General features: G+C 39.8%; 3 protein-coding genes across 4 annotated transcripts; 2 read left to right on the forward strand and 1 right to left on the reverse strand.

The window, feature by feature from the left end:
* Positions 1-7: 7 nt before the first annotated feature.
* On the reverse strand, positions 8-2,261 carry LOC129109577 (perlucin-like protein). Its single transcript, XM_054621680.1, has 5 exons — positions 2,154-2,261; positions 1,666-1,860; positions 1,408-1,559; positions 1,186-1,307; positions 8-260 (listed from the first exon to the last, which is right to left on the reverse strand). Exons 1-5 carry the CDS (start codon positions 2,182-2,184, stop codon positions 98-100), a joined length of 663 nt encoding a protein of 220 aa, XP_054477655.1. The 5' UTR covers positions 2,185-2,261; the 3' UTR covers positions 8-97.
* A 1,045-nt stretch (positions 2,262-3,306) lies between these two features.
* On the forward strand, positions 3,307-11,076 carry LOC129109567 (C-type lectin domain family 4 member E-like). Of its 2 annotated transcripts, none has more exons than XM_054621668.1 (6): positions 3,307-3,733; positions 4,737-4,847; positions 7,144-7,275; positions 7,385-7,536; positions 8,981-9,098; positions 9,470-9,633. In XM_054621668.1, exons 1-6 carry the CDS (start codon positions 3,643-3,645, stop codon positions 9,544-9,546), a joined length of 681 nt encoding a protein of 226 aa, XP_054477643.1. In that variant the 5' UTR covers positions 3,307-3,642; the 3' UTR covers positions 9,547-9,633. The 2 variants fall into 2 exon arrangements, with proteins under 2 accessions (XP_054477643.1, XP_054477642.1); XM_054621667.1 differs by having other exon boundaries at positions 3,312-3,733; positions 8,981-9,102; positions 9,470-11,076.
* A 104-nt stretch (positions 11,077-11,180) lies between these two features.
* Positions 11,181-22,784, forward strand: cops7a (COP9 constitutive photomorphogenic homolog subunit 7A). Its single transcript, XM_054621663.1, has 8 exons — positions 11,181-11,644; positions 15,515-15,637; positions 17,058-17,133; positions 17,872-17,960; positions 19,396-19,598; positions 19,689-19,794; positions 20,694-20,863; positions 22,209-22,784. Exons 2-8 carry the CDS (start codon positions 15,515-15,517, stop codon positions 22,246-22,248), a joined length of 807 nt encoding a protein of 268 aa, XP_054477638.1. The 5' UTR covers positions 11,181-11,644; the 3' UTR covers positions 22,249-22,784.
* The last annotated feature ends 2,299 nt before the right edge of the window (positions 22,785-25,083 follow it).

Here is a 25,083-nt window from a genome sequence, read left to right on the forward strand (position 1 = left end):
ACAGGTCTTATCTTTAGATAATTGTTTATTTGTAGATCAAATTCCAAAGATAATAGACACTGGATTGAGTGATGGTCCTGCAGTGGTGTGCTGAGTCTCACTGGAGTGGGAGGGCGTCCATCTGACAGATTCTGGGATACGTGAAGGAACAGGGAACATCGGACCAGGTCTGAGTGTTGCTGTTCACCACCGCACAGTCCTCTCCTTCCAGACCACCGGACAGGGTGTTGCCAGGCTCTGAATTCAACACGTCCCAAAATCTACAAAGACCACGAAAACATCATTGTGTGCCAAAGTGAAATCAGATTATTTCTTAGTGCAAAATAAAATGTAATTATTTTTTGTTAATCTCTTTAAGGGGCACGTTAAATAATTTGCCATTTGAAGGGGTGGGGACTGATGACGTGTTTGTATGACCGATGTCCATTCATGAGAGGGAATCTTTACTGTTTCTGGATAAGCTGCCTCCGCTAATGATGATGACTCTTGAATAAAATGTAATTACCTTTAATAACTCACGGTCACAACTCAAATATCCATTAGACCTTTTCTCAGAAAGTGAACTTGAACAAATTATATGAATAAACTAAGTACTTTTCAAGCATGTATTGAATTCTTTAGGAAAAGGGCCTATTTAGGCAACAAATTTGTTTTGATACAAATTTCACAAAGTCAATCATGGTCCCAAGAGGATGAATCCTACTGACTTGGCCAACACCCTGACTTTTCCTTCTAGCACCAACATGAGATTTTGTGTGCAACATTTTTTGGACTGATTGCTGAATGACTTTGGCAATGCCCTCACTTTTCATAAATCATCATCAGGTAAAAATTACAATTTGCCCAATTCTTTGGTTTATGACTAAATACCTGTAAAACTAATGTAATTCCCAAATGTCTCAGCTGTACTTAATACTTAAAAGTATTTAAGACCTAAACTAAATACACGAGGGCAACATTAAAACTATGAAATATGTCTTTAACACCTTTGTATTAATTGTAAATAAAAGTGTGAATCCTTCAACCTGAAGCTAGGCTGGTGCCACACAATATTTTTAATCATTTAACCTTTTTCAGGTGATTGATTTTTATTATATTTTTTGTTTGTTTATGGACAGTATTTATAGTGCCTAAATTATATTTTTATGTTATTGTCTTATTTCATTTTAGTTGTTTCATACATACGGTGTTTTAAGTTTTGAGTTGTCCACCCATTTCCAGTCTCCTTCATTCTCAATGTCAGACAGTCCGATCCAGTAGTATATGTATATCCCTCCGATCCTTTTACCTTCTTGTTCCATGGCTTCCTAAAAAGGTATGGCATCCAAAATGAATTGTGATTATTTTGTGACAATCAACAAATATATATTACAATACAGAGGAAAAAACATGCACAGAAACTCTTACATGCTGTTCTTTTGTGGTCAAGATGGCAAGATGGCCGCCTATCTCTGTACACTTATTTGCACTTTTGAAATAGTCATCCCTGTCAGTGCTGAGGAGGAAGCATTGATCCCCTACGCGAAGCCACCCGTCAGGGCACTCGGTGCAGTTGATCACTGTGGGAGAAAGACTGTATTACCTAAACAAACAAAGCCTGCTTAACTAAAGGGAAACTTTACTCCACATCCATCTGCCGGAGCCTGAAAGAGCAAAGTACAGTACCTGGAGCTGAGCAGTTGGTTGCCAGGTTGGAGAATTGGTTACACAGCAGTCCGTAGCGGTTCATCAACAAGTTTAGTTTAAGCCTCAGAGAGGACACCTCTTCCTCTGGAGTGTCTGCAGCTTGACAGGAAGCTCCAGACACCAACAGGCCAATGAGAACGTAGAGGACAGTGTGTCGCCTGATGCTCAGGGTCTCTGAAGACACCAAAAGCATATACAACATTAGTGTAAATTCAGATCCAAATATATGAACGCACTAGTGAGGTTAATATAATCAGTGCTGGCAGTGGGGCCCGCGAGTTTGGGGGGCCCATAGAGCAGGCCCTCCGGAGGAACAGGCCCTCACGAGAAATTCAGATTGCCACCTCAGAAATACGCCTGTTCAAAAAATAAGAGGAGGAAACAGCAACAAAGCTCCCTAAACTAGATTCCTTTCCTACTTTGCACTGGGGCCCATCATAACTACCTTACGCCACTGGTGCACTTACCTTTCTTTTTGATGAGGCTCATCATGTCCATAGGCTCATAGATGATCACAAACTTTGACTTTCTCTCTCTGCTCTCTGGGTGTTTTATAGAGCCAGGGACAGAAAGTACAGATTGCACAAATCTTAGGACCGATTGGAAAGTCCATGATTACCGCAACATGTACTCAGATGGTGTCATATATTGTGGCCCTGCCCCATTGATGACCTGCCATATTGGATCAGATAAACAAACATTTCATGAAGGAGCTCTGGCATGCAAACTGGGGTGGAAAGACGAATACTTTCTTTAAAAAGTTGGCAAAGATGGAGGTATAAAAAGTACGACTTAGCATTATTCAGCGCAGTGTGTGGCCATGTGTCTGTGTGTTGAGAGTTATTTGTATTCTCTTCGTTAGTAGAGCAGCTGCAACAATATCACCTCTACACCACGCACACACAAACACACAAGCAGTAACACACACACACACACACACACACACACACACACACACACACACACACACACACACACACACACACACACACACACACACACACACACACACACACACACACACACACACACACCAGATGCCCACTCTGTTGCTTCAACAGACTGTCAACATGTTTATGGGTTTAATTAATATTTTTTTCTTGGCACCTAATTCCTACAGCCATTGTCAGCTATTCTTCTTCATGAAGTTTTGTTATTCAAACCAGACTAATTAAAGCAGAGGAGGATTATTTAGTGTTGTTCATGTCTGCGTGTCTTTCAGTGACTACTGTGCTAAAAAATGTGTGGTTGCACCATCACCACAAATTCTTATGAATCTGTGGACTTTCTACTTGATTCGGCCCTATTTTCTTTACAACACACACACACACACACGCACACGCACACACACACACACACAGTTCCCAGCTGCTTTTCCGTCACAATCTTGTCCCAGATCCCAGACCCAGAATTCTTTTTTTTTTTTTTTTTTTTTAAATGAATGTCAGGAAGTTGAAAGTACTCAATGTTTTTTTTTCTGTTCTGACTCACACACCCACAAGATGTGCGGTGTTATCTATCACAGAACTATCAGATCCAGGATCAGTGCTTCTCTCCAAACAGAGCTAGAGAGTGAGGAAACTTCTGGGATTATGCAATACGTGGGCAAGTTGACAGTGAAACTCCACAGCAACAAGCAGAAATACACCACACAGAGCAAACAAAGTGAGGAACGACTCTCCAACTTTGGATTAACACAGTCTTCTCTTTCCCAGAAAGAGCTGACGTTATTTAGTTGTAGGTACAGGACAGTTTAACTGAGCACATTTGTTATAGCACTGCAGCAGTGTTGTGGGTAGAGGGGACCTGCCTTGATAAATCAACCAGCAGCGACAAATCTAATTTTGAAGGAGAAATATTGCTGCTTGGGAGAGGAGATACCAAAGCCTTTAGGGACCGGAGGAGGTACAGTACAAAGAGAGAGTGAGACAGAGTGTTAACAAGGGCATCAAAGCCATGGAGGAGAGAGAAAACTACAGCAGCCTGCAGGAGTTCACAGAGGAGCCGACCCCTGGAGGGAACACGCTCATTCTCGAACAAAACAACGGTATTATGTGTTTATGTGTCAAAGATATTGACAGATTTCATGTGTCTAAGAGCCGGTGGTGAAATATCATGTACACATAAGTACAATTACTCAGACAATTCTAAAATACTTTACTTTTCTTTTTTGTAGTGGAAACTCTACTTCACTTGCCTATATTTCATGGGGAAATTGTATACTTATTGAACTCAATAACAGTAGTGAAAGAAGTATTCTGATTATGTATTGAAGTAAAAGTAAATATACTTGTGTATGTATGTAAATAAATCCCACATTAAAAGTCTTGCATTGAACTTTTACTTAAGGAAATGTACTGTCTATGTATTATCAGCAACATTTTCTGAAAGCATAAAAGTAAAAGTTCTCACTAAGCAGTAGCATAGGCTTTATCCTTGTTATATATAAAAACTATTAAACAAGGGAATTACTATCACTAATCCATGAGTATGTAAGAATTTGAATGTCCTAGGTGGTTAAAATGGAGCTGATTCTGTCTATTTTAAATTATGTTATGTGGTTTTATCTACTGTATAACATCTGGTACATTGACTCAACTTTAATTTGACTTGATTATTTCTATTTTAACTTACTTTATACTTCCACTCCACAACATTTGAGAGGGGAATATTGCAATTTCTACTTTACTAGATTTATATGGCATTTTTAGCTGCTTGTGACTTTAAAGATTATGATTAAACAAACAAAACATTTTCTTCATATTATGGAATATGATGCATTGTTGTAAAACAAAACAATATACAATAGATAAAAAATCTGCTCTAGCTGAACAATATAGTATATGATAGTAAGATGCTGCTTACGAGTACTTTTTCAGTTGATGGTTAAAGTGCTTACTTTCAGCAGACCTACAGTGTTATCTTTTGGGAATAGTAAAACTTATCAAGCTAAACTCTGGTCAAACTGTCTGCTCAGAGGCTGCACTCTGGGCTTCACCAGGGGATTAAAAATGGTGAATTGACAGCTTCCATGTTTTGTGTCTAATCAGGTTCCCAGGGACTGAAGCGGGGCATTGAGTGTTTGAGGAGTCGGACTGCTCTCCTGATACTTATTGGCTTTTTGGCCTCCATCGCCGCCAACATCATACTCACTGTGCTCTGTAAGTATAAACAGGCTTCCCTCCAGTCGGAGTATGTATATCCGCCCGTCTGTCTCTCTCTCTATGTGAGACTCACTCTCGCTGATTATTCTCTCTTTATTTCAGCTCAGTGCGCTTTTGGACACCTATAATTGGCAATAACAAAGATAAAGCGCTCCCCTCAGTCCGGTGAGGGTCATGTAATAGAAAAAGCACAAAAGTCCATAATTGTGAAATATTTCTCCTGCAGGGCCAACAGGCTCTGGCAGCTCAGCCTGATAATGTACTTGTGAGGACACACTCTCATTTAAAACAAACACCACTGGGGATGTGCTTGATCTATTACCACACACACACACACACACACACACACACACACACACACACACACACACACACACACACACACACACACACACACACACACACACACACACACACACACACACACACACTTATAGACAGAAGCACAGAAGCTATTGAGCACAATTTTAGTATCTGAAAATGATGACTTGCAACAAGAGGAGATACAAAGAAACATCGAATACTTTCTATTAGAACATATTGTAAGAAAAATTATTTAATTATACCTTGTAAATATGGCATAGATGCACACATTATATACTGTATCATGACAAATCAGCCAATATTCCTAGCAGTTAAATATTACTTTTCTGGGCAAAATAAAAGTTTTCACTTGGGTAGACTCTTTATTTGCTCTTTTAGCTGCACTCTAAAGAGCATCTGCCATGCAAAAAAGTAATTTCACACATATATATGAGGACAATTTAAAAAAACAGTTTTAACCTCATCCACACCTGAATCTGTTTGATATCAGCAGGCTTGCCAGAAAGTGGTAATATACATCATTAGTTTCATTGGTTTTTAACCACAGCAAAACTTTCAGCTTACGGTTTATTCAGATAAAACACTATAAAAGGAAACTGAGTGTCTTGACTCTCTTTTCCTCTGAACCTGATCAGTAACAATACTTTTTTTCATTAGGTTTCATCCTGAGATGGCCCCTGTCCCTTTGACAGTATTTTTTAATAAAAGCCACATAAATACATATCTTAATTATTATCTCTACTCACGACTTATATTATATCAATTACTCTTCTTAGAAAACATTAGAGAAATATGTTTTAATAGGCAAAGGAGAACTGGCAACATAAACGGAGGAAACACAAATGTGGAAAAATATCTGGCAATGAAACCAGAGAAAGTTCATATTGTAAATGGTAATTTTTTTTACAGCCGCAAGGGAGCTTATATAAACTCAATTATCTCCAGTAACAGCAGCAGTAAAATCCAAGATTCACAGTCTGTACAGAGGAGATTCATGTTTGTAGAGGGAGAAGTCAGTGGCGGGTGAAAACAAAACAGTATGACTTTTTTTTAAGTCCCGCTTTTGTGAGTGGCGATGTCGGTCCACCACTTTGGTCCAGACTGAAATAGCTCAACATTTACAGGATACATTTGCATTACATTTGGTACAGCATCTCGACAGCTGACAAGAAGAGACTAAATAAGCTTGTCAGGAAGGCCAGCAGTGTGCTGGGGTGTCCACTGGATACGGTGGAGGTGGTGGGAGACAGGAGGATGATGGCCAAGCTATCATCCCTAATGAACAACACCTCTCACCCCATGCGGGACACCCTGGCAGCTCTGTGCAGCTCCTTCAGCCACCGGCTGCTTCACCCCCGGTGTGTGAAGGAGAGGTACCGCAGGTCCTTCCTTCCTGCTGCTGTCAGACTACACAACCAACTCTGCTCCCAGCAGACCACATGACACATGACACTAAAAACCTGTGCAATACAAATACACTGTGCAATTATAGTTATAATAGTTTAGTTTTTTTTCTGTCTGGAAATATAATATTTCAGTTATTGTTGATTTCTACTGTTTTTTATTGCTTATTTATAATACTTGTTTTTTATTTAATTTTCATTTTTCTTTTATCTTGTTTTTCTTTTACTATGTATCTTGTTTTTCTTTTACTATGTATCTTGTGTGCACTTTACCCTATGCTGCTGTAATCCTGCAAATTTCCCCGCGGCGGGACTAATAAAGGATTATTTTATCTATCTATCTATCTATCTATCTATCTATCTATCTATCTATCTATCTATCTATCTATCTATCTATCTATCTATCTATCTATCTATCTATCTATCTATCTATCTATCTATCTATCTGTCTATCTATCTATCTATTTGTCTGTCTATCTATCCATCCATCCATCTATCCATCCATCCTTCCTTCCTTCCTTCCTTCCTTCCTTCCTTCCTTCCTACCATCCTTCCTTCCTTGTCAGTGATTGGCAGGCCGGTGCCAGCTGCTCCCCTGGACTCCTCATCTCTGGGTTTTAAACTGAACTCGGTGCAGAGACGTTACATCCAGCTGTGTGATGACTACACCGCCCTGGGACAGAGCTGCTCAAAGACAGGTGGCAGGATGTGGATCAAACATGCACACAATCTCATTTCCTGCTGTCCTTGATTTACTGTTAACCCTCATTCTCTTTTATTACCTTGCCCTCTCTATCTCATCAATAGTTAAGCAGTGCAGGGAGTGTCCTGTAGGATGGTTTCATGTCGGGGATCAGTGTTACTACATCAGCAATGACAAGCTGGACTGGCTGAAGAGCAGAGATAGCTGTGCAGATATGGGCAGCCATCTTACCATACTGCACACCATGGAACAGCATGTGAGTGTGTGTGTGTGTGTGTGTGTGTGTGTGTGTGTGTGTGTGTGTGTGTGTGTGTGTGTGTGTGTGTGTGTGTGTGTGTGTGTGTGTGTGTGTGTGTGTGTGTGTGTGTGTGTGTGTGTGTGTGTGTGTGCGCGTGTGTGTGTGTGAGTACGTATGAGCTGAACTGAACTCATCACATGGTAACAGCAAACTTCAGAGACAGAAATGAACACCTGCAGAGCCCCGCTGACGGGCAAGCTGTGTTGTTTACTGAGTACTGTCCGCAGGAAAGTGTGTGTGTGTGTGTGTGTGTGTGTGTGTGTGTGTGTGTGTGTGTGTGTGTGTGTGTGTGTGTGTGTGTGTGTGTGTGTGTGTGTGTGTGTGTGTGTGTGTGTGTGTGTGTGTGTGTGTGTGTGTGTGTGTGTGAACATGGAAACAGACAGGAAACATGAAGACATCTTTGCAAGCCAAGGTCACTTCTCTGGTCTTTACTTTTGTAAAGGCATAGTTTAAGTTAGGAAGTTAGATTTTAGTTACAAACTGAATATGCTTTTTTCATAGCAGACATTTTGACCATTGTTCTGTTTTTATTCAAGTATCTCAGTAAGCCTTGACAGCGTGACAGTGAACCAGCAAGCACAATAAAAGGATCCTGAAACTGATTAGCCTTAATTTTCAGTACTTATGCTTTTCCTACTGTGACAAGCAAACAATAACGTACATAATCCAAACACAAAAGTCTGAGGCCTATATCCCTGTTAGCCCTGCTTACCTAGGTGATTTACACTTTATTTGTCTGATCAAACCATAGGCTGTATAAGAGTATTAAACCTCTAATCAGGACTGTGTGGGTGCTTGACTGACACCAGACTGACTCCCCCTTTTCGCTGTGTTGCACCTTTTTTAGGGGCGGGACAAAGTACACTTTCATCAGCCTTTGTAAACATTGAGTTCAGTGACCCAATGCAACAGGACATTTTGACTTTTCTTAGCAGGAAAAGCACAGTTGTAGATAATGAAATAGATGATGGAGGAATTCTATTTAGCTGCTTCAGTTTCGGGGACCTGATATCGTACATGCTGGCTCACTGTCACACTGTCATCATGACTTATTGGAACACGTGAATAGAGTGGTGCCATTATTAATGTTATTATTAACACTTTTTTATGTCTGCTATGTAAAAGGTCTAGTATGTTAATATGTCTTAAATGTATATGTTCAAAGAATTACACATTGGCTCTTTAAAGAGTAAGAGATGTGTGTTTAGTTTAAAATGAATATAATTTAAAAATTAACACATTGCGTTTGGTCTTCCCTTCTAAATAAGGACGGTCAAAGTGTTAAGACACAGTCTTAGAGTTAAAATAAAAATATATGTATGGGATAAGAATTTAGGGTTTTGCACTAAATAATGCATTATGTCAATGATGTACTAACAAATTTGTGTTTGTTTACTTTCAGGACGCTCTGGAAAAAGAAGTCAAGAATCTGGAAGGATTTGATTACCACTTCTGGATCGGCCTGTCTGACATAGAGGAGGAAGGAGAATGGAGATGGGTGGACAACACAACACTGCAACGCAAGTAAATTGGATTTAATATTTAATGCAGTAAAAAAAAATTGTTTAAGTTTTATATTAAAGTTGTTATCCGGCATTCATTCAAAATTTTGAAAAACCTAAACCATCCAAAGCAAAATAAGCTGCCTCTTTTACCTGGCCTATAGATACAAAAAAATAAAATCACATTTGCAACATCAAAAGATAGAAATACACGCAACATTTCCATTCCTGTATCAAAACCTCAGATAAGAGAGACCAAAAAATGTCATGAATGAATCACAGGCTTGGGCGCGGTGGGCTTGTTTTTCACGTTTGTCAGAGATGTTCACAGTTGTTATTTATAGCTTACCCTATCAATCCATGCTTCCTCCTCTCTCCGTCTGTCACAGATACTGGGATCAGTGGAGCTCAGAGCCAAATAACCATCAGTCAGGAGGGGAACATGGAGAGGACTGTGCCACCTTAGACAGCCATGCAAAGTCATGGTTTGATGTTCCTTGTGAACACATTTATAAACGGATCTGCCAGATGGATGTCATTCAGCTCAACTAAATCCCAATACTACTGAAAATACTGCAGAACTGGGAGGTCTGGAACTACACAGGGTTTTGAGACTGTTACAGGATTACAGAAAACAAAATTCTGACCAAAAGGTCATTCTTGAGACATAAAACATATGCACACAGGATATATATATATATATATTTCTTTTTTACTGAAGGTATGGTTGCTATATATCTGTTAAATTGAGATACAACATGGGGGGTATTTTAAAACTGCATTCTTTTTTCCAAGTTAATCTAAAAGGAAAACATTACATTAAAAGAGAATATGCATGTTAGTATTGTGCAAATTTTAGATAGAGTAGTTCAATATAACATAAAAAAACCCCAACATTTTTTTGAAAGGTGCCAATTTATAATTAATAAGCCTAATATTGAATTCAGCTTTGAATGTCAGGTCATCAAGCTCTCAAATTAGAAAAAGGTCTTCATGTTGCAAAGCTGAATGCCACAAATACTGTCACTGTGTTATAGAAATTTCGGCCTCTGCTGTTAATCTTTGGATGATATCTGTTCAAAACTAAGCTGCAAACTAATTCAGAAATATCATTCTTTATTCTGTTTTAACATTGTCTTCCCTTTAAAGCTGAATAATAAGAGAGTGGGAGCATTTTGATTGCCTCAATATGGTGAGACATTAAGCCTGCCGATCGTAGTTAAACTACGGCAATATTTCTTAATTAGATAGATACTGTTTTCAATGTCAATAAAACACCCTGATTCTAATATAGTTCAATGCAATAATAGATTTACATGTGCATCAAAAATAATACAGCAAGCCGAGGGTGGGTTCATTAGCCAACTCACTAATTTCAGAGTATCACCTTCCTTTTGTGTTGCCTGCGTCAGTTCCATACTTAATTGTATCAATAACTCTTTTCCTTTAACCATATTTGGAGTTGTATTATAAAAAGACAACACTGTCTCATCTCGTGTCTCTAAGTTTAGTTTCTTGGTCAAAATGACTGAACAGGAGCTTCTCACAGAGATATACTAATCAAAATCTCTGCTGTTGGCTGACCAGCACACACTCACAGAGAAGTAGCTCAGGCCCGTGATATAGACATTATAGAATAAAAGCAATGAAAACAAAAAGTAAGTTGTAAAAAAGGCAATTTCTTACTAAAACTTAATACATTGATTGATAAGCATTATAACAAAAAATATATCCCACACTAGATAAAACTGGACACATATTAGATGAATAGGGGAAGGTGCTATAAGACAAGTGTAATCAAGGAGAAGCATGCATAACAACACACACACAGAGGGTAACTTCATTTTCTGCTCTATATCTTTACTTAGCTTAAAGGTGTTTGTCGCTTTTTGAATGCTATAAATATTGTATTGGCTCCTCTAAGATGAATTATAACAGCATTTAGACTTTGGAGACTAAATGTATGTCATTAAAACATTTCTATTTTTGAATAGTCTACCTTGTGTCCCCCCTTTTCTTCTGACATTTCCACACAACTCACAAACAGGGTGCAGGTTGAAGACTGGCCATTGATGTCACTGCATCCCCCTACTGAATTGAAAAAAAGGCTCACAACCATAGACTGTATACTCAAAATATATTTAGCTTGTGACCACTTAAAACTAAGTCTACTTGTCTTGACCCCTCGTCCCATATTATGGCCTTAGTGTGGACTTGAAAGTATTTCACTTCACAGACAGAAACAATAAAGAAGACAAATGCTCTCCCCTAAATCGATCTGTGACCCCCCTCAGATTTATCTTGGTACTTCTGACCTCCAGTGTGTTCACCGCAGCTGAGCGACCTATTGATCTCGACTGTTCCCAGTGTAAACCACATCACCGCTAGATGGCGCTGTTCTCTCGGATCCGCCGATACAGATCCTGATTGACAGCTGCACTCGTCCCGCCCACTTCGCTTTTACCGTCCAATCAACGCTTACGTCGCTTTGTTGACGTACGTTCGCTAACAGCGGAACTGAACAATCGAGAGGAGGGCTATCTGCTAGAAACCAACACAACAAGGTACATTTGGACACACAACGTCATATGTAACACTTTAGCAGACGTGTTTATTTGCGTATTTTACTTCATAGTTACATACGCAGTGTAGTTGTATGATTTATATTACTAGAAAGGCTTAAAGTGAACTGAGGCCTAACGTCAACGGAGAAGTGAAGCCTTCGGTCGGTTAGCTGTTAGCATCTGAGCTAGCGTGACACATTGAGACCGAATAACAGCTAACATACACTTTAAGGAGAACTCGTGACATAGAAACCAACTTGTACCCTGAAATGACACATATGTTTTGTACATTAAGCACTTTATCTGTCATGTGTATTGATGTCTCTTGACGGGGCAGTAGTTAGCTTTGACGTTAGCCGGTGTGAAGCTAGCATTACAACAGGAGAGAGTCTGGCTGCTTCATGATCCTAAAACAACACTTTTGTGATTTAAATGTGACTTTAAATGCTGTCATGACACTGTGAATATGTGTATGTGCCGGTGTCCTCCACCAGTCTGTTGGCTCTGAGCCTCCACACAGTAACGTCACCACAGTCCCAGGGATGGAGATGTAAACACGTGTTTATGTGTGTTACTGAAAATATTGTTGTTTTTGTGTATTTTTAAAATTCATTAAATTTACTTCACCACATTTGCAATCACGTGCATTGCTCTGTATAAATGCTGTTCCCTTTGTGAGCAACAGAAATCCAACAAGTCTTTAATATCCATTAAGTTAGTGCTGAGATTATTATTGGATTAATTGAACAGTCAAAATATGTCCTGATTATCCAAAGGGATTGCTTGACCTCTGGGAAAATTGTGATATTTTTGACACTTTTCTAGCTGATTTGTTTAAATGCCCCACCAAATAATGGAAGACAATTGACTGCTTGATCAATAATGACAATTATTGTTTGTTTTCAGCCTTGATATCGGCCCATTCTTCATACTTGAATCTCACAATAATATAATTTGAACACATAACAGCCATGTTATCCTTTATTTATTTATTTATTTATAAAATAAGTAACAGAGACTCTGACTGATGCTGAGATATCATTTTCAAGTGGGTTCAACTTTGCTCATGCTCCTATGAAGTTTTGGCTTTTTTTATACCTCAGAGCTTTCAACAGCTGTGGCAAAAGGCATTCTGTTTTCAGGTTGTTCTCCATCTGTCTGTTCGTACATCTGTACGTCCATCCCTCCGTCTGCACATCTGTGGTCTCCCCGTTCATCCATCTCTCATTCTCTAGAACACAATATCTCAGGAACACCTGGAGGGATGTTATTTTTCAAATTTGCCTCAAATGTCGCTGTGTCCTCACAAAACATGTTTTTGGCAATAACTCAAGAATTCAGATGCTATTATGATAAAACGGTGAAGTGATGACATTTAAGACTGATGTTAACTGCAGCTTGACTTGTTTGAGGAGCCATTCATCTGTTGCCGGGTAACTCTAGTCATCTTTAAAGTAACAGCGCTTTCACTTGACTGGGTCATTGCAATACTTATCACCACTGACAAGACCTTAACATACATTTTTATGTTTTCATTTTCTCTTCAATAGCTTCATTATTAAGGTCATCTTACACCAGACTGTTATACAGTATTACACAGTATTTTAAGAATCAGCTTGTTTCAACTCTACAATGAAGCATTGTTTACACTGAGTGAAAGGCTGCATCATTCCATCCACTGCAGGATGTGTTGTGAATTCATTTCTCCTCATTTCCCCAAAGTTTAGGGGCCATATTCTCTCAGAGAACTCCTAACTCACTCGCTCTCATGGAGGAACATGCACATGCTGCTGGCCCGGCTATATCAACAAAGCAAGGAGAAGCATGAATAACAACACACACTGTGTCTGTATTTATAGTTGTAGATAGTTGTTTGCTTCTTTATTTATTCTCTAAAGGTCATATAAAAAAAATTCTCAAACCCATTATTCAATTAGCAAAATAGTTGGCAATCAATTTATTTGTTGACAACTAATCGATTAATCGTTGCACATCCAGAAAAAGATTATGGGAAAGATGGTTGAACTACTTCTTAGCTGAGAGTCTGTTCAATTAAGTTTTGTTTTAGGAGGTATATGATGTGATATACTGTACAGCAGTGGGAGCTTAGCTCCTGCAAATCCAATTTAAATAAAAAATGTCCCTTCCGCTTTGTACCTTTTTTATTATTATATGAAATGTTTTATTCTGTTCTTTTCTCTTACTCTACTTTGAATCCAACTCGTCCTGCATCAATACAAATAACAATCAAGCAAAAATAATAGCAAAAACAAACGCTGAATATTTTGGTGCAAGCTGTACCATACAAAGAGAACAGAAGGTACAGTTGTTTTTTTGTACAATTTGTCTTTGTTGACAATTATGTTTGCATGATTCACAATTAAACATTGATCACCATAACAGGCCTAATGAATTGAGAAGAGTGTAGTCATTATTGTGTGGCAAAACAATTTATCACAATGAGTTACTATGTGTCCCTTTTGAGCTTTTGGATCCTTTGAATTATCACTATATAAGTTATTTTCAGTTATTTTGAATAATATAAGCATTTTTTTCTATTTTATCCGTTGGTATTTTTTTTTTTTATATCTCCGGTACTCTATGTGAACAGCTGCATCCTGCATATTGAGCAGATCCACATATTCCTCCAGCCATCTCTCACTGTTATGCAGCCAGCTCTGTCCTCCTTTTGAATTAAATAGAAATACGCAGATGGATCCAATCAAGATTGATTTTACTCTAAAATAAAATCCTGAAATCAAAGGAAGGATACTGTGTCTGAGACAGTGACATTTGTTTGGCTGCAAAACATGCCCGCTCATCTGTTCAGCTTGCTTGAGAATATGCTCTTTAAAACAAGGCGACTTGGGTTTACTCTTTACACCTCACATTTAGATGTGCATGTGTACATCTAAATGCATCAGATTTAGGAGAATATATTGTTTCAGCACCCTCTGCACTGACGGTGATGAATAATAACCAGTCAGACTAGTTTGAGCTCAGCAGTTGATATCCAGACTCTGTTGCATTAATTTTAGGGAATGGCCTCAGGTTATAAAAAAACAGTCTGATGCAATTGCAATAATTTATCATGCATATGTAAAACTATACTTCGCCTGTGTCCCAAGATGTGTCTGCTGGGATTAAGATATCTTAAAATATCCCTTTAAAGTCAACAGGACAGCTCCTCAGATCGGGATATCTGCCAGTTAAGGCACTTTTGAATTGGAAGGAACACACAAATAGATATTTTTTAAATATTTGGGTAATTTTTTTTATGAAGCTTCTGGATTACAAAGGCAGAGTCAGGCCAAAGTACAGAATTGGGGAATGTTCCTGTTTTGTGTTTTTGCTCTTTTTTCGGAATTCACTTCCTGGAGACTAAATATTTGTTTGAGACACAGTCAGATTACTGGCAGCTAATTATTCTGGTGTTGTCTAAAGTGCATCTGCATCGTGTATGCAGGGAATTGTTTTTGATGAATAAAGATGGCTTGTTCTTTGCATTCATTACCCTTGTTGCCGGCATTGGTGCTACCCAGTGCAGCTACTCCTCCACTGTCTGAGTAGCTCTTCAGGTGATTTGAGGGTTAAGTGTGCTGCGGTCATGAGCACTTTGCTACTGTGCATGACAAAGAGACCTACATCCTGTGTAGTCCTAGTGTTCATTGATAGTGTTTATGGCAGATTGTGATATGGTGTCCCTCAGTGCCATTTTTCAGACGGCAGAGCAGAGGCGTTAACAGAAATGTAATTTCCTTGATTTTTATCTGGACATTTTTCATAACTCTACTGCTCTTATGTGTGTCTCTCTGTAGTACTTTTGTCTAACATGCTAACCTCTTTGTCTCCTGTGTTCCCTGGCATCAGATGGAGGTGGAGCAGCTCCAATCTCTGTCAGGCCCAGCACTGGCCCAGGCTGTCAGCTCTCTGCTGGAGACCCCGGGCCTCTACGTCTTCTCTGACATCCTGGAGCTGCCTAATGTCAGAGAGGTAAACACCCTCCCGCACTTCATCTTCCTCACCCTTTGTGTCTTTAGAGACCTTTTCAGACCTGGCATGAAATCAAGCCATCTTAATCACAACTAGATAGTAAATCTCACAGGTGTTAATTTATCCAGGACACACTGAGAATCTGATCAACCTAAGCACATTCAGACGGGTCAGTGATGCATGTGAACACAGTAATAGTGCAGCATCAACACAAGTGTATTTCCTAACCACATTGGACCACATTTAGCATCTATGCATGTGGATTTTTGTAAACATTTGTGCATCAATGATGTAATTAAAGTCACGACTAACCTCCCAATCAACACATCTATAAATAGAGTTCCTGAGTATGATGCTGCTATCAGTTTCAAAAAGTACACGACCAACATGTTACGTATATTGTACGTTTTAATTTGCATGAGAATACGTAATTAACACCCTATTTTGGAAGTGATATGCTGCTTTTAAAGTAGAGTAAGATCGTGCTGCACCATTGTTCCATTCTTTCAAGAAAGGCCCTGAAAAGGATGGAGGAAAGCCACACCGGGGGAGATATTTACTAAGGATTTGTGTCCCTCTCCCTGCACTGAACAGTTAAATTGCATTTGTTTTTGATTCTAAAGGACTGCACCAAGGTTCTGTGTAGGTGAAAGGGAAGACAAAGCAGCATTGCTGCAAAATGCATACGGCAACACAGCTTCAGCACAAAGCTTGACCTCTCGGTTTTCCTCAGCTAGCTATTTGTTTACCTCGGAGGACTTTTACATTTAAAAATCTTCCACACACAAGATCGTTCTATTACTGATTTGTAGTTGGGCTGATAACATTGGCTTTTTACGATACTTATTTATAAACAGTCTTCCTCTTGGGGGATGATGCATTTCCAAAAGTGTCCTCTTTTCAATGTCGATATCTTTCTGATCTTCACGCTCATCAAATCAGCACAGCAGCTATAGACATTCAACAATAAGGAAACTAAATATATTGAATAGGGATCTGAAGTCCGATTATAAAGCATCTCTGGAGACGGATCAGACCAAAAGACGACCTCTGGGAGAGGAGCAGCACGGATGACCAAAACACAATGTAGTCACTCAATTTGGCCTTGTGCACAAATTTAAAACCCACAGTTTTGATGGGCCTCGCATCCTGGTTAGTTATTAAAAGTAAATGTTTTTTTAAACTGTCGATGCGGACAGACAATCACTTATAACCTGGCATACCATCAGCATAGTGTCACAAAAATGGGCCATTTAAGTGACCCACCCCGCTGCACAATGTGGTGAATGCAGCCTTACTCTCAAAGAATCTCAGCAGGACTCACATTGCAGTTGCACAGTTTTCACGCAGAGAGTCTCATTACTTCTGTGTTCTGCCACATCATTTTTTTCTTTCCCCTCATCTTCCCTCTACGCCACAGATGGAGAATGGCCCTCATGCACCAATGTACCAGCTCCTCAACCTCTTTGCCTATGGAACCTACTGTGACTACAAAGGTATTGCAGATGCAGCACAGTGTAAATAAGTAATAGGGCGTCCCTGCAACTCTTTACTTATTAGATGTATTTTCTTTGTTGCAAGTCAGGTACCCTGACGCACGCTTTAAACACCCTCACCTGAGACACTCGCAGACAAAATTACCGGTGTGCTTTTATCTGTTTGGGCAACTTTTCAGTGTTGTGATGGCTGATGATTGTGTGTGTTGCAGCAGTGCCGCCACCAATGGACAGTAAACTAATCTTTTGTGACTCAATTTGCCGTCTGTGTAATGGGTCGGGAAGCTTCAACAAGAAGTGGAATGTTAATTATGTCTAATTTTATGCTGAACATCAACCAATAGCCTGGGAAAAAAATGTAGCCTACTTTATTGTTCCCTTCCCTTTGGAGTCACGCCGACAGGAAGCACATTTGGTTTCATAGAGCAGTGTAGTGGAGCCCTTAGAGGAGCTGTCAGAGCTGCCTTCTCGGAGGGTGTCAGTCCTGTCACCAGGGGAGCATGGCAGCGGGAGACATAGTCGCTGGGGACAGACTTCTTCCCGACTCTGTTCTCAGGCTGCTTAAAGAGCCCCACACTCACCTGCATGTCCCTGTATAACATTATACTTCAAAGTAATAAGTAGTGCCTCGATTATATGTGACTGTTTGACCCTCAGCAAGTGACACTTACTCTGGTACATCTTTCCCATTGTGTGTCTCTCTTTTTTTTTTTTTTTCTTTCTTGCATGCTGATGTAGAGAGAGCAGCCTCTCTTCCAGAGTTGACTCCCGCTCAGAGAAATAAACTCCGCCATCTGTCCATCATCAGCCTGGCATCCAACCTCAAGGTACTGGTTCATTCTTTTCTCGCTGCAGTTTTCACAGGAAAGTGCCAATTAATTGAGTAATGTTGTGTTTGCCTTAAAAAAACAGAAAACATATATAATTTCTGCAGCCACCATATTGATGTAGGCTTCATCGAGCAAGTTGTTAAAAATGTGTTAGTAATTCTATTTTTAAATGTGGCATGAAATCCAATTTTTTAAAATAATTTTCTGTTAGGTTCGCTCACTTTTCAGTGTGTGCATACATTTGGGTATGTGGAGTGTCTACCAACCCCAAAACTGTGAAACAAGTCAACCCAGTTTCTCAGTTTCTTCTGTGGGCTGTCTAGATCAGAAAACATGTGATTCAAAAAGCTTAGTTTTAATCAATGTATTATTAATTGCCCTGAGAACATGATAGGGAGAGGGCAGAAAAGAGTAACAGCAACTTGTGAGAAGTGCTGCTGTGCAAGAAAAGTAAAGGCACGCCAAAGAGTAAAATGTGGAAGTGCTGGTAGCATGCTGCGTATTCCTGGGTACCTGCCCACTTCGAGCTTTGAAGACGCGAAATACTTATATCTGATTTTTCAAGATGAATCTTCCATATATCCGTATATGTATGTGGATTGACCTGCATAAAAAGCGTCTGTACCACAAAATAATATTATGTTTCTAATGAAATATAACGGAGCCCTTACTTCTCCTCCTCGATCCTTTTCTCATGTAAAAAACAGACAGTGAGTATGACAAAAAATGAAATTGTTTTTTGAATATTAAAGCATGAAAACATGTTTTAGTGGAAACCCAAAATACAAGAATGAAACTGAAAATGAACTTGATATGTCCCCTTTCAGCCTGTGGCTGGTTTATATCAGCTAAATTAGAATTACAGAAACCAACAAGCCTTGGAGTCTCACGCTTCTCATGAAAGAGGTTACCAGCACTGCCAATACTGCTCATGTCATTTAAGACTTTTTACCCTTCCCTCAATGTGCCTGATAAAGTATTTAATGTTCTTTTATTAAGGTATCTCTCATTTGCACCGTCTAACCATACTGCACATCTCCTGCCCTTTTCTTTCTCTGCTCCTGATAAATAATTGATTCATTATTCTCACCAGCTCTGTCCTTTTTCTTCTTCTTTTTTATAAACTTAATCTCACTTTCTACTACCAATGCTCCTTTCACTCCTGCCCCTGTTTTTCTCCTGAATATGTCAATGCTATTCCCCGCATGTAGGTGTGACCTCTCTAATTGCCCAGGGAAAAATTGTTAAATTCAAAACTCTCCTTTTCACCTTTCTCTGGCAGTGACATTTAGACAAATAGGCAATTTTACATATAACATCTTTTGGAATTTTCCATCAAACCGTTAAAATGGAATCAAATGATCTGCCTGTATACCTTAGTTAAAAAATAAGAGAAAGTATAAAGTCTCTTCATGTCCTTTTCCCCCCTCAGTGCCTGCCGTACTCACTGCTTCTGCAGCAGCTTGAGCTGAAGAATGTGAGGGAGCTGGAGGACCTGCTGATAGACGCCGTGTACTGTGATATCATCCAAGGCAAACTGGACCAGAGGAACCAGCAGGTGGAGGTAGACTGCAGCGTGGGTCGTGACCTCGGCCCCAACGAGCTGCCAACCATAGTCAACACGCTGCAGGAGTGGTCAGTTACCCCTCTCTGTGTCCGTGCACACACGTTATGTCTCAGCTATCAGCTTTCTAACTCCCTCCATGCCTTTCTCCTCTCTCTCAGGTGCACAGGTTGTGAGGCAGTGCTGTGTGGTATTGAAGAGCAGGTCTCGAGGGCAAACCAATACAGAGAGAGCCAGTTGAAGGTCAAAGTCCAAGTGGAAACAGAGGTTAGTCCCTCATCTCTTCAGCCTTCAGTTCTTTAAGTGTTTCCCCCCAGAAAAACAAAAGTAAATGTGACTATTCACTCTTCAGCGTCTCTGTTGTTATGCTTCCAGCCACTTGTGATCTTTTAGTTTCCTCCTGACTGCATATTTCCATTTTTTTTTTTTTTTTGCATTTTGTTTGAGGGTGAGCTCATACAGCATAGTGTTCATAAACACTTTAAAGTAATAACATGCTGCTGTATGAATTCATCCACCAACCTGACTATTGTTATATAACCACTGTTACTGTAATATGATCTCATACCCCAATAATGAGTAGTGTAAGGGATAACAATTTCCTAATCAATAAATATATTGCAGTTATTAATCCAAGTAATGCTGCTTTACCAGAACGCAATTTATGTGTCGTGTCGCGCGGCAGGTCAGTGTGCATCTTTGCATCACGTCAAGTTGAACTTGGTAAACTTTCAGGCAAATACCACCTCAGGCACATGTGTGACTGTAACCTGAGGGAGAAGAAGAGACAGGTCTGATTCAGATGAATATTTTGCATCCTCAGTTCAATCTTGAATAATAAAGGCCAAGCGCAATTTTGGCTCTATTCTGGCTCAGCAGATCAACGAATGAAACTGCTGGGTTAAGGAGAATATTGATGTGTGGTGAGCAGGTGCGGTGATTACTTTCTCAGCCAGTTACATCACTGGTCTCATAGTATCTCATGTGTAAAGTATCTCATAGTAAAGTAATATTATTACTTTTTTACAAAGGAGTAAAAAGTGACTGAACACTTCCTGAGTAACTTGCCCAACACTGAATACCACCGACTTGAAAAATTGTGAACATGTCTTTCAACTCTACCCCCCTCTTTAATTTTGAATCTGTCGTCACTTTTACCTTTTTAGGTCTCAAACCTACAGAAAACGTTAAAGGCAAGCGCCGCCTCTCCGTCGTCAGGCCCCGCCCCTGCTGGAGCCGCCTCCAATCAGGACGCAGATCAGCCTGCAGAGCCACGAGACCCCGCCTCCTCTCAGGAACCACGGCAACCAGGCAAAAAAAGTTCAAAGGTGAAAGGGTGAGTACTGAGATGCAACCTTTTGTATTGCTGCGTGGAAGTGCGTGGCAACACCCAGCAACTCGGCACAAGGCAACACAAAAATGCATGAATGATGTTCTCTGGATGTTTTGGCTTTTTAAAATAAAAGGAATCAGCAAGAGCTTGCATAGAAATTGCATTCATAAAGCATAGCGAAACATCTCAGAAATTGAACACATAAAATATGTTTGGCCATGTAGAATAATTTACTGAAATTATGTTTTAGTCAGAATTGTTTGTGCGCCTGTAAATCAAGGTTTTTTCCCGGAAGAAATGCTATTTATCCTGCAAGACACAAAATTGAACAAAAAGGCTGCATGTGGTGTTTTTTTCCATTAAGTTTCTTTTATTGCTGCTTTTGTTTCGTAAAACACTTTGGTACTGTGGTTTTTCGAAGAATGCTTTATAAATACAAATGTACCTAGCTATAAACAGAGCACTACAAAGAATACTTCAAACATTCAATTTAAGCCATTAGTCCAGTGTTCTTGTAGAGAGAGGAAGTTAATTCAACATGAAACCGCTATGTTTCTATTTTTCAATAAACATTAAAAAGCCAGCTGCCGTTGTAAGTGGTTCGTCTGTGTGTGAACGTGTGTCTGCATGAAGTAGCTTTATTACCACATCAGTGTTTTGCAGCACTATTCTAACCCTGTTTTCAGGGTCTCTCTTCCTGTTCTGCTTCCATCCAGCCCAATTACCGATGGCTAATTTCACATCTGTCCTGGATTGTAAAATGTCACTGGATATACAAATGCCCCACGTGCTCTCCCTCTGAGAGAACCGTTCCCCCCTCCAGTGATCAGAAGAGATGCTTTGCTCATCTGCTGTTTATGTTGTTGCCACCGAACACAAACCAGTGATTATTTTCTGGCTGCCTGTCATATTTTGATGAAGCACAGAGCTCTATAATTTTCATCTTTCAGCGCACTTCATTCAAATGAAGATCCACTTGAAATCCAAAATAATGATAGCTTAACCTCAATCCCTAAATTAAAAACGAGTTTTGACACCATTTCTTTATAAAAGCTATTTAAAGGACGGGACTGATAGTGCAGCGGGTATTATTAGAAATAGGTTCTTTGCAAAAATAATTTTTCATTTGTGGAAAAAGAAAATCCTGTGAGATCAATTTCAATGCAGAAATACCAAATACTGACATTAGACATGTTATCACAAAGACACTGTTGCACCGAGGTTGCATCAGTGATATACTGGTTTAGTCGTGCAAGTGGAAAGTAAACATGTGAATCATTACAGTATTTTGATAAATACCAAACAAAGACCCAATGCAGTGTTTCATACTGGTTTTTTTCCCTTTCAGGCTGCGCGGCAGTGGGAAGATCTGGTCCAAGTCCAACTAAAAACAAAGGACTGAGATGTGGAGACAAGGCACTGATGGACACTATCACTGATTAACGAGCACATGGACATGTTGACGAACAAACGGATGTTCACAGACACCCTTGTCACACACACACTATTCACAATAAAACCAGGAGGCTTCATGGGAACTTTTCTTGTCACCAAATCTCACCTTGATGGATTCAGAATCACACACCGGCTGATGGAAAATGACAGGTGTGACATCCACTCTTGCAGTAGGTAATAGCAGACTGTCAGTGTATACAAACACACACATATATATATACATGCGTCACTTGTAATACAGTACATGATGACAGAAAATTATCCAGCAGGAGTCAGTTGCCTTTGACCAGAAACAGGATCAGTGTATTTGATGTGTATGTGTGTATCTCTATTGGTTTAAAAAATGTTCTTTTGGGTTTAGATTAATTTTTATGTTGCTTTGTATTATTTTTCTCTCTGCTGAGTTGAGACATGTATAAAATCAGAATATAAATTGTCGGGAAATAAAACGAAGCCCTGTACTTACTTACCCTGACTCTCTTATTAATGTCACTGTCAACTTCTTTTATTAAATGCACTTCAAAGTGCATCTCTGGAGGGTGCACAGCTAAATGTTAACTCGCAGAAGGGGGCTACCCGTTAGGAGGTCAAGCCATTAATTAGGGCATGTCCCTAAAGAGACTAATGTATTATAGAGCTGAGGCTTCCCCTGTGCACAACCAGCATGGCTACACACACGCACATACCCACACACACACACACACCATGCGCATTCATATTTCATATGCCTTTGTTTTGCCCAGAGCTTCTATTTCAATGTCAAAATTGCCTGTTGGAATTGCCAGCCACCCTTGTACCTCCATCATGCAGACAGAACTACCTTCATCATGCCTGCCCCACCCGTCTCTCACTACTTTGATTCTTTTTTTTTCTAATTCTCCACTCTTCATCCTGCGTGACATTAATGGTGGCAATTATCTGACCAGCAGCAGCAGTGAGAGGGAGATAGACATGGAAATGATGGTCCTGTTTCATTTAACCCTGCATACAACATTGCCCACCTCTATAAATAGGAGTGTTAATTCCAGTCAGTGTGATTGAGCTTCATTGGTTCACAGTTGGTCTCACCAGATTGGAGCTGTGATTTCTAACAGCTGTTCACCTTTCAAGTGTTTGTTAGTGACAGAGGGTTAGCTGGTGAATGTGTAATGTTGAGAGAAAATGGTGCGTGTTTATTATTGAACATGTGAGCGATGACTCTGCATCCGCGAGTTCACACCTAACTTCTGCATTAGTGTTTGTTGTTTGTCTGTCACGGCTACAGATTGCTGCAGCCGTCTGTTGGTATGTGTCTCATAACTAGACGGTCATTAAAATTTCTGAGTGGAACAAAGCCAATCAATTAGTTTGATTGATCAATAAAAATGCCCAGAGGCAATGGAAACAGAGGCCATGCAGCAGACTGTTGGAGAATCTCAATGGACACCGGTGGCACTTCTCCTCTGGAGCCCGCCTTGATTTTATTGACATTTGTTTGAAAAACTGTACACAGAGGGAAATCTTGCTTAGCTTGCTGTTAATCTTTCTGAAGCGAGAGGAATCCATATGAGGTGAGGAGATAAGTAAAGGCTTCAGACACAAGCTGCCTTATTCTTCGCCCCCCTTTTCAGCTGCTCCTCGCTGGTAAAAACCTGATTGGCACATGTAGTACTTTTTAATGCCAAGCCGGTGGACTAAATGTTCACTTCAGGGAGAAAAAGATCAAAAAAGAGCGGAAGCTATTAAAAAGAAACACATTGTAAGCTTTGTCCTTCCCATAAAGCATTGCAGATCACACAGCTCCCGAGGGAATTTATTCAAAATGCATAGAAATAAACAGATAGAGGCAGAGCTAAAACGCCAGTGTTGTGTCTTTATTGAACTTCCATGGTACAGAAAGACCACATTTCTACAGGAATGCTACCAAAAAATCACAAGACTAGATATCTGGAGGATAGCACGAGCCACGCATGATGCCACCAGCACTATGTCTGTAGTGGAAATGTGTGTAAGTGGGGGGTGTTCATGTCTCAAAGCTGCTTAGAAAAGTTGGCAAACACATATTGACATTTGGCTTTGAAAGGTTTGATAGGACATCACTCACTGATAGATAAAATAGACATTTATAAATAATAGATTTGAAGCTACTCTCATAGGTTTTTCTCACTGTGTACATGCAGATTCATTGGAGAGACATAAATGATGATCCTTGATGTACTGCTTTCCTTTGGTGCACCCAAGATAGTTGATATACAGTGACTTGAAATGTGATACGATGGGAAATTATGGTGAGGGTTTTTTTTCCAGATTGAGATACTTGGCTGTCAGGTGGGAAAAAAAATCCTTCTTCTTGGTAACATCAGTCCTTTGATCACGCGTACAGTTCACAGATGCTCATTTCCATGACAACATAAATCTGTCTTTGTTGTGCACCATCCAAAACCTTTTGGGAATCATTGATTTTCAACACTAATGCCTCTTCTATCCGTTCCCGCTCTGAATATTTTATCACCGCTACTGGAAGTACTATATGTTTAACACAGCTCTAACACAGTCCAGCAGGAACAGAGGGTGCTCGCGCAGGCTCGACAAAGAGGTGAACGTCAGCCAGATAATTAAGAAAACAATTCATGGGAAAAAACTGAAACAAAACAGACTCCTCTACACACTGCATAGGAGAAAAAAAAGCCACACTATTTGCATTCCAGGCGCCCAAAGCGGGGAATAAACAGCAGTTTTTGGAGCGTGACATGTTAAACACATTGCCTGTTGGCTACAGCCGCACCAAA

This window comes from Anoplopoma fimbria, chromosome 20 (assembly GCF_027596085.1).
Source record: "Anoplopoma fimbria isolate UVic2021 breed Golden Eagle Sablefish chromosome 20, Afim_UVic_2022, whole genome shotgun sequence".
Lineage (NCBI taxonomy): Eukaryota > Metazoa > Chordata > Actinopteri > Perciformes > Anoplopomatidae > Anoplopoma > Anoplopoma fimbria.

What these genes read in the sequence shown, in the direction of transcription:
- LOC129109567 (XM_054621667.1), top strand. Translation starts at nt 3,643, where the DNA reads ATGGAGGAGAGAGAAAACTACAGCAGCCTGCAGGAGTTCACAGAGGAG. An exon ending in TGCACACCATGGAACAGCAT is followed by an intron (nt 7,537 to 8,980) that starts GTGAGTGTGTGT and finishes GTTTACTTTCAG; the next exon opens with GACGCTCTGGAAAAAGAAGT. An exon ending in AACACAACACTGCAACGCAA is followed by an intron (nt 9,103 to 9,469) that starts GTAAATTGGATT and finishes CGTCTGTCACAG; the next exon opens with ATACTGGGATCAGTGGAGCT.
- cops7a (XM_054621663.1), top strand. Translation starts at nt 15,515, where the DNA reads ATGGAGGTGGAGCAGCTCCAATCTCTGTCAGGCCCAGCACTGGCCCAG. An exon ending in AACCTACTGTGACTACAAAG is followed by an intron (nt 17,134 to 17,871) that starts GTATTGCAGATG and finishes ATGCTGATGTAG; the next exon opens with AGAGAGCAGCCTCTCTTCCA. An exon ending in GCCTGGCATCCAACCTCAAG is followed by an intron (nt 17,961 to 19,395) that starts GTACTGGTTCAT and finishes TTCCCCCCTCAG; the next exon opens with TGCCTGCCGTACTCACTGCT.
- LOC129109577 (XM_054621680.1), bottom strand. Translation starts at nt 2,184, where the DNA reads ATGGACATGATGAGCCTCATCAAAAAGAAAG. An exon ending in GAGCCTCATCAAAAAGAAAG is followed by an intron (nt 1,861 to 2,153) that starts GTAAGTGCACCA and finishes TGGTGTCTTCAG; the next exon opens with AGACCCTGAGCATCAGGCGA. An exon ending in TGACCACAAAAGAACAGCAT is followed by an intron (nt 1,308 to 1,407) that starts GTAAGAGTTTCT and finishes ATACCTTTTTAG; the next exon opens with GAAGCCATGGAACAAGAAGG.